This window comes from Accipiter gentilis, chromosome 23, assembly GCF_929443795.1.
Source record: "Accipiter gentilis chromosome 23, bAccGen1.1, whole genome shotgun sequence".
In the NCBI taxonomy this organism is placed as follows: domain Eukaryota; kingdom Metazoa; phylum Chordata; class Aves; order Accipitriformes; family Accipitridae; genus Astur; species Astur gentilis.
Genome location: NC_064902.1, coordinates 14,331,854 through 14,349,330, shown reverse-complemented (window position 1 = coordinate 14,349,330; position 17,477 = coordinate 14,331,854). Strand labels below are relative to the sequence as shown.

The following is a 17,477-nucleotide window of genomic DNA, read 5'->3' as shown; positions in this document are numbered from 1 at the left end:
GCGCGGGTCCGGGACACGGGAGATTGGGGGGGGGGCGAGACGATGACCCCAACGGCTGTGAGGACAGGCCCCGTTCGCGGCCGCGGGGCTCGGGACGCCACCGGCACGCGTGGCCGTGGCACGCCGCCGGCCGAGGGGTCCCACGCAGCCGTCGCGCTGCTCCGCGGCAGGCCGGGGCGGGCCGGCCGCGACACCTCCCCCTTCGCCCTCCTCCCGCAGCAGCAGCCGGGGCGAGGCCCCGCGCCGCCCCACGGGTGGGCGAGACCCCAAAGCAGGGGCTCCCCGCGAAGGGCCCTGGGGCCTCCGCGGCCGGTACCGGCGGGGGCTGCGCCCTGCCCCTGCCCCCGCGCGGGACCGCGGAGCGAAGGGTCTCTCCGCACCGTGGGGCCGAGCCGGGGCTGCTTTAACGTGTCCATGTGCTCGGCGCGGCCTCCCCGGCCCCGCTGCCGCTTAAGGTGGCCCGTGGGGCCGCGCAGAGCCTCTCCACCCACCCACGGCAGGGCCGGGGCCGCGGGCACGGGGCTCAGGGCACGGGGGCCACGCTGGTCTCGGGGGGGCACCCTTCCGAGCCCCAGCCCGGGGCCGGGCAGGGGCCACCCCACTCGAGTCCACCTTAAGGGGGGACGGCGCTCGGTCGGCGTTTGTATACAGTGCGCACACCGTCCTGCCTGCCTGCACCCTGCCTGCACCCTGCCTGCACCCTCCGTGGCCCACGGCAGGTTCTGGGCACCCTCCTCCATCCCACCCCCACACCCTCAACCCCAGCCCAGCCTCACGGTCCCGGGGGGGGGGGGGGGGGGGAAGCCCTGCAGCTCCCGCAGGGTCACCAGCCCTGCCCAGGGGACAGGAGCAGAGCCCCGAGCACCCAGGAACAGGGAAGACCCCCCCCCTACCCCTACCCCAGCACCCCAAGGTTGAGTGGGGGAAGATAGTGACAGCGTGGGGACAGGGCTGAGATGCTGTGTTTATTGAGGTGATGCTGTAGGGCACCCCGGGGGGGGTTGCGCCAAGGCACGGTGGCGCTGGGGGCGCGCGGGGTCCCCTGGGGAAGCGGCACCATGGCGGGGTGGTGGCGGCGGGTCCCTCAGGCCTTGCCGGGGTCCTCCTTCAGCGTCACTGTCCGGTTGAACACCATCTGGGGAGAGGCAGAGGGTCAGTACTGAGCCCCATGGCCCCACAGTGGGCAGGGGGAGACCCACAGCCCCCTTCCCCAGGGCTCACCTTCCCCTCCTCGCTGTCGGGATCCACAGAGAAGTAGCCCAGCCGCTCAAACTGGAATTTGTCAAAGGGCCGGGCAGAGAGGACAGAGCTGTCGACCAGGGCGTTGCGGACCACACGCAGGGAGTCCTGGCAGGGGGAGTCAGCTCAGCTGGCACACCCACTCCCCTCCAAAGCCCAGCTCCCCCCAGCCCCTCTGCCCCCTGGGCCATGGCAGGGCTCTGCCCAGGGAGGGGTAGGGGTCGCATAGAAGTGGGTCTAGGAGGTCCCCAGATCCCCCCAGGCCCGTAACCCCAGCTCCTGCTGCTACTCACAGGGTTGAGATCGCTCAGAAAGCCACTGGGCACCTCTGACGGGTCCTCAGGATTTTTGTGCAAAAACCTGCCATGAGACAGTCTCATCCCAAAGCCGCCAGGCAGGGGATATGGTGCCCCATGGCAGCTCTGGGGCAGCAGCTCGCAGGACCCCACAGCAGCATCTTCCCCACCGAGGAGCCGGGCAGACCCCAGCACAGCCTGCTGGTACATGGCCACACTGCCGCTCCAGCACCGGTGAGGTTGCGCCTGTGCCTCTGTGGGCGGCCGGGTACTCACAGTCGCTCATAGAGCCGCACTTCACACACCAGCGGCTCTGACACCCAGTGGATGAAAGCTTTGGGCTTCTCCGCCACGTCTGACTTGGTGCAGGTCACCTCCAGCTCGATCACGCGCCCACTGGCGTCCTGGGCAAGAGGAGACAAGATGAGACGCCAGGCAGCAGTCAGGCAGCACTCCTACCCCTCAGGGCAGCCTTGGGGCTGAAGCACCAGCCCCCCAGCTCAGGGCAACCCTGCTCCCCACCACGCGAGGCACAGGGCTGGCAAGAAGCTGCCACGCAGGCAGCCTGCACCCACACTGTGCCCACAGCGCCCAGCCCAAGACGACTATTGCTGCCCTTCCCTAGTGAGGCATGGCCATGTCCTGACATCCCATGGCTCAACCTCATGTCCCCAGTGCCCAGAGCCACCCACCTTGATGACATTCTGTATAGTGATGACGTAGCCAGCGTGGCGCAGCCCCACCGGCTGCCCGGGGGCCAGGCGCTTGTAGCCCTTGTCCACCTCCTGTGAGAGAGTTCATGGCTGCATGAGGCATCCCAGCACAGGCAGTGGTGCCCCCCTCAAGCACGTCTGTTTGTCCCCACAACTGCATCCCCGCACCCACTCCTTCCATCCCAGGGATCAGGGTGCCCAGGGCTGTTCAAAGTCCCACGTTGCTGCTGGACATTCCCCAGCGCACAGGCCAAGCGTGAGCACTGTCAGTTGGACAGGTCCCGGCCAGGCTGAGAGCAGCAGGCATTTCCCCAGTGCTGGTCAGAGCTGCTGGCATGTTTAGGAGTCGCAGTTGACTGCCTGATACCCGCCTGTGCCCCATGCAGCACCAGCACCACTGCCAGCACTGCCAGGCTCCCACTGCCCAAGCTGCAGCTCCTGGGAGCAAGGGCAGTATGGCCTGGTGGGGCCAGCTCACCTCCCTGAAATCTGTCTCCTCTATGTAGATGGTGGTCTGGAAGGGCACTTTGTGAAAACCCCGGCTCTCATCAGCTGGAAAGTTGGGCACAAGGACTTCGAGTGCCTGGGGAGAAGGAGGGGGTGAATGCTGACCTTGGGGAACCCCACTCCCACCCCAGCCCGCAGCAGTCTCACCTTCGGGGCAGGAAAGTTGGTGATGGTGACCTTGAGGGGCTCCAGGACGGCCATGGCCCGGGGGGCCTGCTCGTTCAGCACCTCCCGCGCACATGCCTCCAGCAGATGCGGCTCCATCGTTGCCTGGGCCACTGTCACACCAACCTACAGGACAGCCTGCCGTCACCACGCTGGCTGGGAGACACATCCACCTGCCCCATCCCATCCCGTCACTGGCACCTACCCGGGCACAGAAGTTGTTGATGGCCTCAGGAGGGAAGCCTCGCCGACGCAGGGCTGTCAGCGTGAAGAGCCGTGGATCATCCCAGTCCCTGAGAAAATATCCGTGTGACAGCCAGGCGTGCCCCAGGCAAGACTCACCCTGGGTGCTGGCCCTGCTCCTACCTCACGGCACCTGTCTCCACCAGACGGATGATCTTCCTCTTGGAGACGACGGTGTAGAGCAGGTTCAGGCGCCCGTACTCCCACTGCACAGGGCAGTAGACATCCAGCGCGTTACACAGCCAGAAGTAGGAGGAGCGCCTGCAAGACAGGCAGAGGCACAGCCTGGCTCAGCCTCACGCCCGCCCACAGCCCCACGGACACACCATCCCCCAGCACTTCAGCAGCCGCTGGGACATGGCCAGCTGCTCCCCCACAGAGCTGCCCTGCCAGCTCCAGCTCAGCCCTGAGCCAGGCTGTGCACAGCACTCACCTGGCCTGGAACTCCTTGGTGCAGAGGGAGTGAGTGATGTGCTCGATGGAGTCGCAGAGGCAGTGTGTGTAGTCATACGTGGGGTAAATGCACCTGCAAGGCAGACGCAGTCAGCCCTGTGGCAGAGCCCGGTGCTGCTCCCCTCCCGACACCTCCCCACTCCCAGGAGACGCAGGCCGACCCCTGCCACACGTGCCAGGATGCCGCAGGCCCTCCCTACCACTTGTCCCCAGTGCGATGGTGCGGAGTGAACTTGACACGGTAGGCGACGGGGTCCATCTTCCCGTCCTCCATCACCAGCTTCATCCGCAGCGTCGCCTCCCCCTCCCCAAACTTGCCCTTTCGCATGTCCTGTGGAGCGGGGGGAAGCTGTCAGCTGAGCCATGGACCCAGACCCCACGGGCACGCAGCACCTGCCCCCAGCCAGAAATACCTCAAAGAGAAGGAGGGACTCTTCCACGGGCCGGTCCCGCCACGGCGAGGGTGGTGGGTTATGGCCCTTGATCTCCTCGACCTTCTGATGGCAGACGTACGCCTGGCCCCTACGGAGGGGAAATACCATCACCAGATGTGAGTGGCCCATCCCCTGGGTGAGGGGGAGCCCCGGCCGTGGCACAGAACACCACCCTGGCACATCCATACCGCCCCGGCACGCTCACCTTCGGATGAGCTCCAGGGCCCAGGTGTAGAGTTGGTCAAAGTAATCTGATGCATGGGTCACTGCATAGGGCTGGTAGCCTGTGGGGATGGGGGAAACAGAGCAGGTTGGAGGCACCCCCAGGGTCCAGCAACAGGACCTGCATGCAGGGACATCCCCAGCAGCGCCCGGCCTGATCCTGCCCTCCCCAGCTCCAGCCGTACCCAGCCACTCCACCATCTCCCGAATGGCTGTGAAGTACTTCTCCTCCTCCTTCTCAGGGTTGGTGTCGTCATAGCGCAGGAAGCACACGCCACCGTTGGCCTGGGGACGGGGGTACAGTGAGCAGCCGCTCCCTGAGGTACCGCAGGCCCAGGCCAGCGGCCAAGCAGTGGGGGGGAGAGCTGCCAGCGGGGCTTGGTGCTTCTCACCTTGGCATAGCCAAAGTTAAAGTTGATGGCCTTGGCGTGGCCGATGTGCAGGATCCCATTGGGCTCAGGAGGGAACCGTGTCCGCACCTGCAGGGAGGGGAAGGGGAAGGGGACACTTCTGTCCTTTGGCAAGAGACTCTCCCCCTCCTTGACAGCAGGGGCACTGACATGAGCCCCCAACAAACCCACAGAGGCCCCCGTGCCGCATGGGTGCTGCCTCTGGCTGTACCCCCAGTGAGCTGCGTGTCCCCCCAGCCACCCCACCCAGCTGGCTGGAGCGTGGCACAGCAGTGCTGCCCTCAGAGGGAACTGCTGGGCTAGGGGACACGGCCTCACCTGCCCACCCGTGATTGCCAGGTGCTGCTTCAGCAGAGCCATGGTGTTGGGCGTCACCACATAGCCCTCCGTCTTGTAGTTCTCTCCTGCAGGCAGAGGATGCTCAGGGCTACAGCATTGCTCAAACCAAGCCAAGCCCAGCAGCCAGCGGGGAAGGACATGGCGCCAGGCTGGTCCCCCACAGCATGGAGAGCTGAGGCCGGAGCACAGAGCCGGTGGAGCGGCCGCGCATGTGGCAGTGGCTCCTCACACTCACCGGGCTTGTGGAACTTGAGGGCTTCTCCCCGCAGCTGCTCCAGGAGTGACCGTGTCTCCGTGCCCACCTCACCTGCAGGGAGAGATGGTGCTGAGCAGGGGCCTGACCACAGCTCCCAGGGTCCAGCTTGGATGCAGGTCCCAGCCAGGAACCAAAGAGCTGGGGAAGCTGCCTGCAGGAGTACAGTCTCTTACCATTCTCCACCACAGTTGCCTTCTGCTTCTCCACCGGGGCTGGCCGGGTCTTTGCAGCCTGCAGGGACCAGCACAGCATCCTGAGTGCCCAGCCCTGGCACATACCTCCCCTTCCTGGCCCAGCCTGCTGCCCCCAGCACTCCCTCAGACCCGTGCCCATGGTGGCAGCTGGGCCCAGAGCAGCTATTTGGGATCCTGCCCGGACACTCAGCAGGGAAATACCATCCCAGTTCCCAGCCTCCCCTTTCTCCTCACCTTTGGCTTCTTTTCCAGGTCAGCTTCTGTCTTTGGCCCCAGCAAATGCAGCACCTGGAGAAGAGAGACACAGACAGGAGTAGGAAAGGCTCCTGGTGCCCCAAGGCCTTGAGGTGGCCCTGTCCAGCTGTCACCCCCCTCACCCTGCCTACACCTACCCAGGGCAGGCAGTCCCTGGCACTGGACCCTCCCGCGGGACAGGCCAGCAGGTCCCACACGGACCCAACAGGGGACACAACCCCAAGCAGCACCCAACCCCCTGCCCTCACACCCACCTGCAGGTCCACCTCGTTCTTGATGGTCTTTCCGTCCGCCCACCGCAGCCGGCTCCGCGCCTCCCCTGCAGACAGGGCACCCCATGGGCGGGGGGCACGGCTCAGCCCCGGGGTGGGGGGGACTTCAGCCAGGGCCGCTGAGGCAGGACACCACAGCCAGCGGGCCAGAGGAGCTGGGGCTGGGGCAGCCCATGACAAAGGGCTGGCTCTCAGGATGCAGGGGAGGAGGGGTGCCGGGCAGGGGCTGCCCCCGTGCCCCACACTCACCCATCAGCAGCCCCATGTTGAAGTGGTAGCGCTCCGCCAGCAGCTCTGCTCGGTGCTCACCGATCACAGCCTCCACCTGGGCAGCGGGACAGGGACACGGGGGGGTGAGCAAGGCAGGTGGGGAAGCGTGACGCCAGGGGCTGCCAGCCCGTCCTGTCCAGCGTCCCCCACGCCGTTCCTGGGGGACTGGCAGAGCTGAGGCCCCACTCACCGCCTCCTCGATCTGCTCGGGGGTGACGCACACCCCCACGCCGCAGGCCCGCTCGAAGTCCGCCACGTCCAGGGGCTCCAGGGGGTGGCTTCTCACGTACTCCAGGGCGGCTGGGGACAGAGCGGGGTGGGGGGGGATGAGGAGCGGGGCCCTCCCCTCCCTGCCGGGGCCGGGGGCGGGGAGGGGGGGGGGGGGGATCCCGGTGCCGCGCGGTACCGCTGAGCTGCAGGTCCGTGAGGATCTCCCTGCGGACGATGTAACCGACGAGGAAGCCGAGGTGCTTCGGGTCCCTGAGGCGGGAGGCCGCGTTGTACAACAGCGTCCCGGTGGCTTTGTCCAGGGCCGGCCCCAGCGCGCTCCGAGCCTGCCGCCGTCCCGGGGAAGCGTCAGGGCCGGGCGGGGGCTGAGCCCCGGCGAACCGGCGGCCCTGGGGCGGGGCGGGGAGGGGGGGGGGGACGGGGACGGGGGGAGGGGGTAGTGCCAAGGGCCGAGGGCGCTCGGCGGGGCCGGGGGAGGTGGGGGGATCCGGGGGTGACACCGCCGCACCGGGGACCCAGGAAGCGGGAGACCGGGGTGGGGGCCCGCGGCGGGCGCACCTGCAGCACGGCCCGGCGAAGCAGCGCGCTGAGCGCCCCGTTGCGCAGCGTCTCGCGCGCTTTAGCCTCGCTGAGGCCGATGCCGGTAAAAAGCCCCAGCGCCTCCTCCGCCTCCTCCGCCGCCATGGCCCCCGCCGCCGCCATGCTGCTGCCGCCGCCGCCACCGCCCGCCCGGGAGACGGGGCCACGCCCAGCCAATCGGAGCGTGGAAGGCGTGTCGCCGACACAGGTCGAGCCAATCGACAGTGAGAGAGACCCGCCTCTCCCAATGGGACGGGGGAGCTCGGCGCCGGCTCCGCGAATAGGCGCGCAGCGGGCGGGGCCAAGCGGGCGGCCGGTTGCATCATTTAAAGAGACCGGCGGCGGCGGCGGCCACGTGGGGGGCGTGGCTGGAGGCGTGGCCGGGGGGGCTTTCCCGCCCCGCCCCCCTCCGGTCGCCCACCGCCCCGCGGCCCTTTGTCCTCGCCCGGCCGCCGTAGCCCGCCCCGACCGGCACCCGTGTCCCGCCGTGAGCTCGGCGGCTCCCGCAGCCCCGGCGGCGCCCTCGCCCCTCCCGTGTCCCCACCTCCCCCAGCGGCCCCGAGGACGGGCCCTGCGACGGGCCCGGGGGGACACACGTACCCAAGGGCCCGTACGGAGGGGAGGTCGCGGCGGCTGCTCCAGCCCGGTGCGGGCGGGGCTGCCGCTGTCCCCGCCGCTGCACCGACCCCATACCCCCGGTTCCCCCAGACCGGTGTCTCCCGCAGCTGCCCCAACCCCTGCCCCCCCCCAGTCCAATGTCCGGTGTGTGCGGGAACCGGCTAGCCCGGTGTCCCCCGGCCCCCCCAGCCCAGTGTTCTCCTACTTCCCTACCCCCCGTGTTCCCCCAGCCCCATATACCCCTCAGCCCGGTGTCCCCCCGGCTCCTCCAGCCCGGTGTCGTCCTGCTCCCCCAGCCCGTTGTTCCCCCCGCCCCCAGCTCGGTGTCCCCCCAGCTTCCCCAGCCTGGTGTTCTCCTGGCTTCCCCAGCCTGTTATCCCCAGCTCACCCAGCCTGGTGTGTCCCCCCAGCCCGGTATCCCCCCTCAGCCCCGTCCTCCCCCCAGCCCAGTGTCTCCCAGCCCCCCCAAGCCCACTCCCACCCCAGCCCCAACAGCAGCGGCAGACCGGAGGGCTTGGGGAAGGGGGTTTATTGGCAACACCCAGCGGGAGAAGGCACCGACAGGTCCTGCCAGCCGGAGCCAACCCACGTCCGACACAGCGCCGGTGTCCCCAGGGATCCCACACCACCGAGGGGACAGAGCCAGTGCCCGGCACCGGATCGGAGCTACAGTTACAGCTGCATCCCGGTGCCGGGGACCAGCTCCGTCCCCTCAGTGGCCGCTGGCTCCCTGCCTGCAGCTGGCAGAGGCTTCAAGCTATAGCGGGCACTGATGTTGGTACCCGAGACGCTGCGGTACTCGCCCATCTCTGTACGAACGGCTTCGTTCTGGGTGATGGTGAGCAGGACCGGGACGGAGAGCGTCACCTCCTTCCGCAAGACCTGGATGCTGAGTGCCGTGCGTGGGGGGATCTTAGCCGGCAGCTGCACCTCCACGCGTTCCCGGCGGGTGCTGGATTCGCTGCGCCCTTTCTGCACTGTAAAGATGTTGGAGGCTTCCACGGTCAGCGTGAAGGAGAGCCCGGCTTTGAGGCTGGTGGCGTTGCTGAAGTGGAAGCTCTGCCAGAGCGTGGTGCCGTACTCCCGGCTGCTGCTGGCTGCCAGTGCCTGCTCTGACTCCGTCTCGTTCACCCCTTCGATCTCATCCACCAGCACCTCCCGCTCTGCCTCCACCCGCTTCTGCTCCCAGAGGAGACGTGCAGAGACCTGGGGCCGCCCGGGCTGCAGCGGGCGCAGGTGGGACAGCCGATCCTGGAAGTTCAGCTCGAGTTTGTAGTCGGCGAGACGCTCGCCAGGCCATGCCAGGCAGTGCCAACCACCACGACCGGGGTGCTGGTAGAGCAGCCAGACCCCTCGCTGCACTACGTGAGAGGCCACCCGGTCATTGAAGTACCCGTATGCCAAGTTGGTCTCCTCCGTCACCACCTTGCAGGCGCCTTGGAAGTTGGGTTGCTCGTAGAGGGTGATCTGGGGGTCCCCCAGGTCATGGTGCACGAGACGCAGCGCCGAGAAGCTGTTGGGCCGCCCCACGGAGGGGTACTCGCCCTCCTCAAAGGCGTGCGGCTCCCCTTCGTACTTGGGGTCCGTGTAGGCGATCCAGGGCTGCCCCACTACCTTCAGGGAGGCGATGCAGTCCCCAAAATCCAGCTCGTGCAGGTCGGGCACGTCGCAGGTGAACTCCCGGCTCAGCCCCTCAAAGTTGGCACGCTCGTACACCGTGATCCGGTTCATGGTGTCGTGGGCGTCTGCCCGTGCGAGGGCACGACGCACGTCAAGTCACCTCGCGTGGGTGCTACGGGAAACCCGTGGAGAAAGCCTGGCCAGCCAAGGAGACCCCTGGTACCCCCTATATCCCCTGTCCTCTGCCTCTCCTTTGTCCACCTCCGCACGGTCCCTGTGCTCTCACCGTCTGTGCCGGCAGTGCCCCGACACCAGCCCGCAGCCGTGCCTTTTACAAGGGGTTGGTGGGGCCGGGGCGTGCTGCGGCATGAAGCAAAGGTGATGACGGTGCTCGCCCCCGCACCCAGCCCCGGCCCCGCTCTGGCGGCAGGGAGCCAGCCAGGCCCCGCACGGCAGCCGGCGCACCGGAGTACCAGCCGACCCTGCAGACCAGCCCTGCCGGAAAGTCCTGCTGCACCCTGGGCACATGGCGCTCCAACGGTAACGAGTCACCGCCAATTATCACTGATGCTTCCGCCCTGCCCGCGCTAATTACGGTGTGCGTTGCCGGTGGGGCAGGAACTGCCGGCTCGCCCCGGCGGGGTGAGAGGGTATCATGGTGGGGTGAGCTGGCGCCCCAAGACAAGCCCCTCCGGCAACTCGGTGCCCTGGGGCACAGGACACGGCCCCTCTGGCATGGCACTGCTGCCCTAGCCCTGTGCCTGAGGATGGCCGGGGCAAGTGGTGGCACTTGTCCCCCCTTGTCCCTCCATAGGCAGGATGGTCACGGACCACCCAGGGTGGCCACGGTGCTGCTGGAGGGTGATGGGTGCCAGTGCTGGGTGGGCATGGTGGGACGCTGATGCCCAGCCAGGGCACAGGGACAGTTGGCAGCCACCCTGAGCACAGTGCGCCAGGGGCTTCTTCAGGGCACCACACGGGTCCCCATGGCATGGACTGGAGCTGGCCTGCCCAGGAGCTGCCGGTGCAGGGCACGGGGCACGTGCACCCCCCGGCTGGCACCCCGCTGGGACCGGGCTCAGGCAGCTTGAGGGGTCTGGGGCAGGTTGAGCCTCTGGCTTCTGCCAGCAACATGCCTGGGCCCAGGGGCTGCCTCATCCCCCCCATCCCTGCAGCCCTCCCCAGCTCAGGACCGTCCCTGCGGCACAGCGCGGGGAACGGAGAGCACCAAGGTTGTTGATGTGAGCAGCTCACGGTGGGGTATGGCTAGATCTTGACCCACCCCCTGCAGCCCCCACTCTTGGCTGGGGTCAGCCAGGACCCCCAAAGCCTCTGGGTTGAAATCTGCCCCCTGGGGCCAGTGTGGGGCTGGGAAGTGGGGCTAGCTCCAGCTGTGTGGGGTGCCCCAGGCCCACAGGGGAACCCAGGTTTGGTACAGCCTGCAGGCACCCACATCCTGCGGTGGAGGAGGATGGAGACCCCACTGCTCCGGCAGCCTTTCTCTCCACCCTGAGTCACCCCAAGAGAGGAACCCAGGTGTCCCTACATCCCTGAGCCCTGTTCCCTGCAAAACCCTGTCTCCCACAAGCAGGTGCCACCCCACATCTCGCCCCCCCAGCTGCCCCCTTGCCAACGCCCCCCTTCCCGTGCCTGCAATGTCGGGGCTGCCAGGGTCTCCCAGTTTATTGCCAGATGTCGGGGCGGTCGGGGTTACACCAGACAAACGCTACAGGAAGCGGTTAGTGAACGGGGGGCCGTGGGGGCCGCGGATGGGGGGCCGGGGAAGGGCTGTCCCGCTCGCTCCCCTGGCCCGCAGCCTCCCCGCCGGCCCCCCGGGCTGCCACGCTCCCCCGCGCCGGGGACCCCTCCCGCTCCCTGCGGTCACCCCGGCCCCGCAGCCCTCAGAAACCCCCCACCTCGCTGTCGTACACCCCCTCTGCGGCGAGGCCGGTGGGCCGGGGTGACACGGGGGGGGGGGGGGGGGCATGGGGCAGCGTGGGTGGGAGGAGGTGCTGGCATTATTGCTATGGCGGGCGGGAGCAGCGCGACCCTCCCCATGCTCAGATCACAGTCTCGAAGAGCGTCGCCTTCTCCTTGGGGGGCTCCGGGGCCAGCAGCTTGGCTTCTGCCTCGGGCGTCAGGTACTCCAGGTGGTGGTGGCCCCAGATCGGAGTGGTCAGGAGCTGCCAGCGCTGCGGGGACACCGTGTCAGCAACGGGGGACGGCAGCACTAGGGACTGCCTGGAGCTGGCACGGTGTATCCTGCCGGTGCACGGGAATGGGACCAAGGTGGGGACAGGGGTGGGATTTGGATGGGGACGGGGATGGAGACCGGGACAGGGAAGGGATTGAAATGGGACTGAGAGAGTGATAGCACGGGGACAGGGATGGGACCGAGATGGTGACGGGATTAAGACAGCAATGTCAGCGAGCATGGAATTTGGGTGAGGTTGGGAGTGAGACAGCGATGGGGACAGAGATGGGATTCGGATGGGAGTCAGAGGGATGGGGACAGGAATGGGACTTGGATGGGCATGGGGGTGAGACTAGGATGGGGAAGGGATTTGGAATAGGGTTGAGAGACGGATAGGGATTGCATGGGGAGTGGGATGAGATGGGGATGGGATTGAGACAGTGATGGGATGGGAACAGGGACAGGATTTAGCTGGGGACGGGACTAAGATGGCAATGGGGACAGTGCTGGGATTTGAACGGGGACGGGATGAGGACAGGACTGAGAGGGGGACAAGGACAAGGATAGCTGAGACACGTTGGGGACAGAGGCAGGAGGGCGCCCGGCACGCCGCCCTCACCTCGCGCAAGGAGCCTTTGCAGCGCAGGAGCTTGTAGAGGACGGTGCAGGGGATGCAGAGCATGGAGGAGAGTGCCAGGACCCAGCCGATGGCATCCCCCCACCACGGGTACACGTATGTCTTGTTGTAGGTCAGTGGCTTGTAGTTCACCACATGGAACACAAAGATGCCCTGGGTGGAGAGAGGGGGGTGAGGTCCCACGGCGCAGGGGGCCGGCAGCCCCAGACCCCTCACGCATGTCACCCCACGGCCCCGACACGCGTGTTGCCTCACGGCCCCGACACGCGTGTCACCCCACGACCCAGACGTGCGTGTCATCCTGTGGGCCAGACAGGCACATTGCCCCACGGCCCGACACGCGTGTCGCCCCACGGCTCCGACACGCGTGTCGCCCCGCAGCCCCGACACGCGTGTCGCCCCGTGGCTGCCGTGCCCAAAGCAGCCGCCTGGGGGAGCCCGGTCCCCGTGGCACAGGGCCGGGGCAGCGGGCACATGCATGCACACGCGAGCACACGCGTGTCCCTGCGTGGGGCGGCCCCGCTTACCACGCAGACCAGCGGCGTCACCACGGCCCAGCACCACTTCATGAAGGGCAGGGGCCGGTAGCCGATCATGCGGGCCACGTCGTCCATGAAGCGGTCAGCGCCTGAGGGGAGAAGGGCGTCAGCCGGGCCCCACGGGGCACCTGTGTCCCCTTGCGTCCCCCCCCACCGCGTCCCCCTGGCCTCACCGTAGACCCAGGCAATGACCACACACTCCCAGAAAGCCTGCCACAGCAGCGTGATCCCACTGGCCGAGTAGTTGTCAAAGAGCTGGAACACGTACATGCCGCCCTGCCGGGACGGCACTGCGCGTCACCGGGGCTGTGCCAGCTGTCCCGCGCTGGCACGGGTGCCTCCACACCGGCACGGGCGCAACCTTGCCAGCACCGGTGCCCCACCTGGCACAGACACCCTGCATGCCATGGGCACCCTGTGCTGCCGCAGCATCCCCACCACGACGGGCACCTGCCGTGGCCACGGGCACCCCCACGCCACGGGGACCTCCACAGCTACAGGCACCCCCACGCCACGGGCACCCCCCCCCCTCCCCGCTGCCGTGGGTGCAGCAGCCCCAGGGAGTTCCCACCCCACGCTGGGACCCCGTGGGAGGTGACGTCCCGGGGGGCAGCCGCAGGTGCCCAGCGTGGGGCCAGCTGGCCGGTGTCCCTGCCGCGTCCCCCACCTGCGTGACCATGGAGAGGTCGATGAGGCAGCAGACGAGGCAGCAGAGCGCAGCGGTGAGCTCACGGCGCAGCGAGCCAGCCCCCGGCTGGGGGAACAGGTCCAGGATGCCCGTGATGAAACCCTCCACGCCGACAAACTGTGGCAGAGAGCAGGGCTCAGCGGGGACGTGCCACCCCGTCCCCTCCCCGTCCCTGTCCCCCTGCCCGCTGCTGCACCTGGCTGTCCAGCCCCAGCACGAGGAGCATGAAGAAGAAGAGCGTGGCCCAGAGCGGGGACAAGGGCATCAGCGTCACGGCTTTGGGGTAGGCGATGAAAGCCAGCCCAGGGCCTGCGGGAGAACGGGGTCAGCGGTGCCACCCCGGGGGGGGGACGACACAGGGGACACGGTGCCAGTGGCCACCCACTGCCCGGCACTCACCGGACTCAGCCACCTTGGAGATGTCCACGCCTTGCTCGGAGGCCATGAAGCCCAGCACGGAGAAGACGACGAAGCCGGCAAAGAAGCTGGTGGAGCTGTTGATCACGGCCAGGATGTAGGCATCCCTGCGGGCAGAGCGGGTCAAGGGGGTGCTGGAGCGACACCGGGGAACACACCGGGGGAACGCCCTGCAGCCGGCACAGCCCTACCTGTAGCAGTTATTGTGGAAGCGGTTGTAGCTGCCCAGCGCGGTCAGGGCGCCCAGCCCGATGGCATAGGAGAAGAAGATCTGGGTGCCGGCGTCGATCCACACCTGGGGCGCGACGGAGGGTGTCGGGGGGCGGGGAGGGTGCCGGGGGGGGTGCCCAGCACCCAGCCCCCTCCTGCCCTCCCCGCTGCCCTCACCTGCGCCTCGGCCAGCTTGGACCAGTCGGGTTTCAGGTAGTAGACGATGCCACCCAGTGCCCCGGGCAGCGTCACTCCGTGGACCAGCAGCAGGATGAGGACCACGTAGGGGAAGAGTGCCGTGAAGTAGACAATCTGCAGAGGAGTAGGTGCCGGTGAGACCCCCTGGGCTAGGGCTCTCCATTGTGTGCCACAGGTGTCCCAGCAGGACCAGGGCTCGGGCACGTCCCCGGCGGCTGGTGGCATCTCCCAGACAGATGCGGGACAGGGGGTCTTGCACCTCCGTGGGCTGCGGCACAAGAGAGCAGGAGCCGGCAGTGCCGTGTGCCGCAGTCCCGTCCCCGCGTGTTGGTGGCCCCGATGCGTTCCCCCCCACCGCCAGCGTCACCTTCCCGGTCGACTTGACGCCCTTCCAGATGCAGAAGTAGACAATGACCCAGGTGGTGACCAAGCAGAGGATCATCTGCCAGTTCATCTCCCCCGGCTCGCTGAGGTCCCCCGAGAGCCGCAGCACCTTGTTCCTGTAGAGCGGGGCCGTGCTGAGCACCGGCACGACCCCCTCGGCCCCGGGTGAGACCCCCTCGGTCCCCACACTCACTCCCAAAACTCAATGACGGGCGAGCGCTTGTTGGCCAGGTCGGCGCAGCTGAGGTTGAAGGGCCCAGTGCTGGCGCTGGTGTTGGTGCTGCCGTTGCGGCAGAGCTCAAGGTGGAAGAGCTCGGCGCACTGCTCGGTGTTCCAAGCGTGGCCGCAGGTGGCCCAGGGCAGGGTGTCCGTCAGCGAGTGCACCAGGTAGAAGAGACCCCACACCAGGATCATGATGTAGTAGGAGTTGCAGAAGAAGACAATCACCATGGAGGCCAGGCCCAGACCTGCGGCAGGAGGAGATCAGAGCCCGCGGGCACCCACGGACACCCGGCAGCCCGATGGGGTGGGGTGGGATGGGGGGCTGCTGGCGGAGATGGGGCAGGACACGGGGTGCTGGTGGGGATGCCGAGAGCCGGCAGCCCAGGGTAGGACAGGGGGGAGCCGGTGGGGACAGGACAGGGGGAGCCGTCAGCCCCGGGCAGGACGGGGTGGGGACAGCCGGCAGCGTGGCACAGGACAGCGGGGAGCAGGTGGGGCGCAGCACAGGGAACACTGCTGAGTTGGGGATCCGGCCGCCCCCGGGGAAGCCGGCAGCACGTAGGCAGGGAGACACAAGAGGCAGGCAGGGCTGGGCAGGGCAGCGCAGGGTGCCACGGGGCATGGGTGCAGGCAGCTGCCGCCCTTGGCCGGGGTGCAGGGTAGCAGCGGGACGCGGGCAAGGTGCATGGAAGCGGGCAGGGCGTGGGCAGGGTGCCGCCAGCCCTGGCAGGCTGCAGGCAGCCGGGTGCCCCAGGCAGGGTGCCGGCAGGGTGCTGCCAGCCCCGGGCAGGGTGCAGGGTGGCGGGGGCCACGGGTAGGGTGCAAAAGGCCACGGGCAGGGAGCGGCGTTACCCTTGAAGAGGGGGGCGATGTTCCAGGCGGCGATGCCCCCCTGCTTCATGAACTGCCCCAGGGCCACCTCCAGGAAGAAGACGGGGATGCCGCCCACGAAGACGATGAGCAGGTAGGGGATGAGGAAGACGCCTGGGGCCGGGGGGGGGACACACGGAGCCGGCTCAGCCGCCGCCGCCGCCGCCCCCCCCGGGCCCCCCCGGGCCCCCCCTTCCCTCCCCGCGCCGCCCGCCCGGGCGCAGCGAATGGCGAAGGCGCCTCCGCGCCCTCCCCTCGCCGCGCCGCCGATGTAGGTCAGGGCGGGCAGGTGGCGGGGGGCTCCCCACGGACCCCCACCCCGGGGGGTGACACCGGACACCCGTGGGGTGGCCCACGAGTCCCGCGGACGGCCCCTCGCGCCGGGGAGCTGCCGGGTGGGCCGGCCCACCGCGGGGTGACCCCCTGCGCGCGCCACGGGGTGGAAAGCAGCGGAGCGCTCCCACGCGCCGTGGGGTGCCCCCCCCCCCCCCCCGACTCCCCACGCTGTGGGGCGCTTCCCCCGCTCCGTGGGGCGGGCGCGGAGGCTCACCTCCGCCGTTCTTGTAGCACAGGTAGGGGAAGCGCCAGACGTTGCCCAACCCCACGGCGAAACCCACGCAGGACATGATGAAATCCATCTGCCGGGTCCAGGTCTCCCGCTCGGGGGCGGCCGCTTTCGGGGGCCCGGGGGGTCCCACCAGCGGTGCCGTCACCGCCCGCTCCTCGCCCGCCGCGGGGGGCTCCGCGCCCTCCGCCTCCCCGCGGCCCTCTGCCGAGACAGGGGGGGGGGGGCCCACGCTGCCGTCACGCGCGCCCGTGGGAGCGCGGAGTGGGGGGGGGTGGGGGGGCGCGGTCCCCCCGCGCCCCCCCACCCCCCCCACTCCGCGCCCCTCTCCGCGCGTGGGGGCGTGACGTCAGATGTCAGGCCGGCGCGTGACGTCACAATGCAGAGCGGTGACTCACCCCGCGGCGGCGGGAGGGGGCGCGCCGCGGTCGCGCGTGGCCGTGGGCCGCCCCCCCCCCCATCCATCCCCAACCTCATCCCTCCCCAGCGCTCCCCGCTTACCGGAGCCCGCGGGGGCAGCGGCGGCGGCGGCGGCGGCGTCGTCGCGTCGCGGGGCGGCGGGCGGCTGCGGGGCGGCCGTGTCGGCGGGGACGGGGGGCATGTCGCGGGGGGCCGGGGAGCGGGGGCGGGTCGGGGGCGGCTCCGTGGCCGTGGGAGGGGGGGGGGGCTCAGAAGCAATCCACGAAGCACTTGAAGGTGAGTCGGAAGAACCTCATTGAGGGCGGCGGGGCGCGGCGGGGCGGGCCGGGCCGGGCGGGCGGCTCAGAGCCGGGCTGCGGGGCCGGCGCCGCGCGGCCGCTCCGGGGCTCTCTGCGCCGCGGCACCGGGCGGCGGCGGAGGCAGAGACCGGCCGCGCCGCCCCCCGAGCCCCATTGGACGCGCCGCCCGCCCGCGGCTTGACGGGACTTGCAGTCCCGCCGCACCGGCACCGGCACCGGGGCGAGGCGGGGGTAGCGGGGCAGAGGGCGCGCCGCGGGGCACCGGGCAACGGGGCGTTCTGGGACACACCGGGCGCTAGGGGCATCGGGGGACCGGGCGCTCCGGGACACACCGGGCGCTAGAGCACCGGGACTTGCAGTCCCGCCACGACAAGCCGGCACCGTGGGACACCGGGCGAATCGGCACCGGGACTCGCAGTCCTGGCGCACCGGGGGACACCGGGCACTAGGGCACCGGGACTCGCAGTCCCGTCACGCTAGCACCGGGGCACACCAGGGGACGCCAGGCACTACAGCGGTGG

The 17,477-nt window shown here is 69.3% G+C and overlaps 3 protein-coding genes across 3 annotated transcripts; all 3 read right to left on the bottom strand.

Annotated features, from left to right (window-relative positions):
* Positions 1-952: 952 nt before the first annotated feature.
* QARS1 (glutaminyl-tRNA synthetase 1) lies at positions 953-7,215 on the bottom strand. The gene is made up of 24 exons (XM_049826467.1): positions 7,055-7,215; positions 6,675-6,822; positions 6,459-6,568; positions 6,248-6,323; positions 5,981-6,045; positions 5,706-5,759; positions 5,451-5,508; positions 5,257-5,328; positions 5,001-5,086; positions 4,665-4,751; positions 4,458-4,557; positions 4,256-4,334; positions 4,030-4,138; positions 3,817-3,947; positions 3,597-3,689; positions 3,287-3,424; positions 3,126-3,213; positions 2,903-3,046; positions 2,727-2,831; positions 2,228-2,320; positions 1,812-1,939; positions 1,533-1,599; positions 1,222-1,347; positions 953-1,135 (listed from the first exon to the last, which is right to left on the bottom strand). The coding sequence occupies exons 1-24, from the start codon at positions 7,196-7,198 to the stop codon at positions 1,085-1,087; spliced, it is 2,352 nt and encodes a 783-aa protein (XP_049682424.1). The 5' UTR covers positions 7,199-7,215; the 3' UTR covers positions 953-1,084.
* A 1,073-nt stretch (positions 7,216-8,288) lies between these two features.
* Positions 8,289-10,893, bottom strand: LOC126049677 (epidermal differentiation-specific protein-like). Its single transcript, XM_049826482.1, has one exon. It carries the CDS (start codon positions 9,422-9,424, stop codon positions 8,366-8,368), a length of 1,059 nt encoding a protein of 352 aa, XP_049682439.1. The 5' UTR covers positions 9,425-10,893; the 3' UTR covers positions 8,289-8,365.
* Positions 10,894-10,978: 85 nt separating this feature from the next.
* SLC6A8 (solute carrier family 6 member 8) lies at positions 10,979-17,043 on the bottom strand. Its single transcript, XM_049826471.1, has 14 exons — positions 16,739-17,043; positions 16,223-16,441; positions 15,655-15,786; positions 14,774-15,047; positions 14,564-14,696; positions 14,176-14,310; positions 13,980-14,083; positions 13,771-13,895; positions 13,568-13,680; positions 13,351-13,488; positions 12,857-12,959; positions 12,672-12,772; positions 12,127-12,297; positions 10,979-11,505 (listed from the first exon to the last, which is right to left on the bottom strand). Exons 1-14 carry the CDS (start codon positions 16,836-16,838, stop codon positions 11,374-11,376), a joined length of 1,980 nt encoding a protein of 659 aa, XP_049682428.1. The 5' UTR covers positions 16,839-17,043; the 3' UTR covers positions 10,979-11,373.
* Between the last annotated feature and the right edge of the window lie 434 nt (positions 17,044-17,477).

What these genes read in the sequence shown, in the direction of transcription:
- QARS1 (XM_049826467.1), bottom strand. Translation starts at nt 7,198, where the DNA reads ATGGCGGCGGCGGGGGCCATGGCGGCGGAGGAGGCGGAGGAGGCGCTG. An exon ending in GTGGAGACAGGTGCCGTGAG is followed by an intron (nt 3,214 to 3,286) that starts GTAGGAGCAGGG and finishes ATATTTTCTCAG; the next exon opens with GGACTGGGATGATCCACGGC. An exon ending in GTGCGGCTCTATGAGCGACT is followed by an intron (nt 1,600 to 1,811) that starts GTGAGTACCCGG and finishes GTCTCATGGCAG; the next exon opens with GTTTTTGCACAAAAATCCTG.
- LOC126049677 (XM_049826482.1), bottom strand. Translation starts at nt 9,424, where the DNA reads ATGAACCGGATCACGGTGTACGAGCGTGCCAACTTTGAGGGGCTGAGC.
- SLC6A8 (XM_049826471.1), bottom strand. Translation starts at nt 16,838, where the DNA reads ATGCCCCCCGTCCCCGCCGACACGGCCGCCCCGCAGCCGCCCGCCGCC. An exon ending in CTCCAAGGTGGCTGAGTCCG is followed by an intron (nt 13,681 to 13,770) that starts GTGAGTGCCGGG and finishes GTTCTCCCGCAG; the next exon opens with GCCCTGGGCTGGCTTTCATC. An exon ending in ACCTCTCCATGGTCACGCAG is followed by an intron (nt 12,960 to 13,350) that starts GTGGGGGACGCG and finishes CCGTCCCGGCAG; the next exon opens with GGCGGCATGTACGTGTTCCA.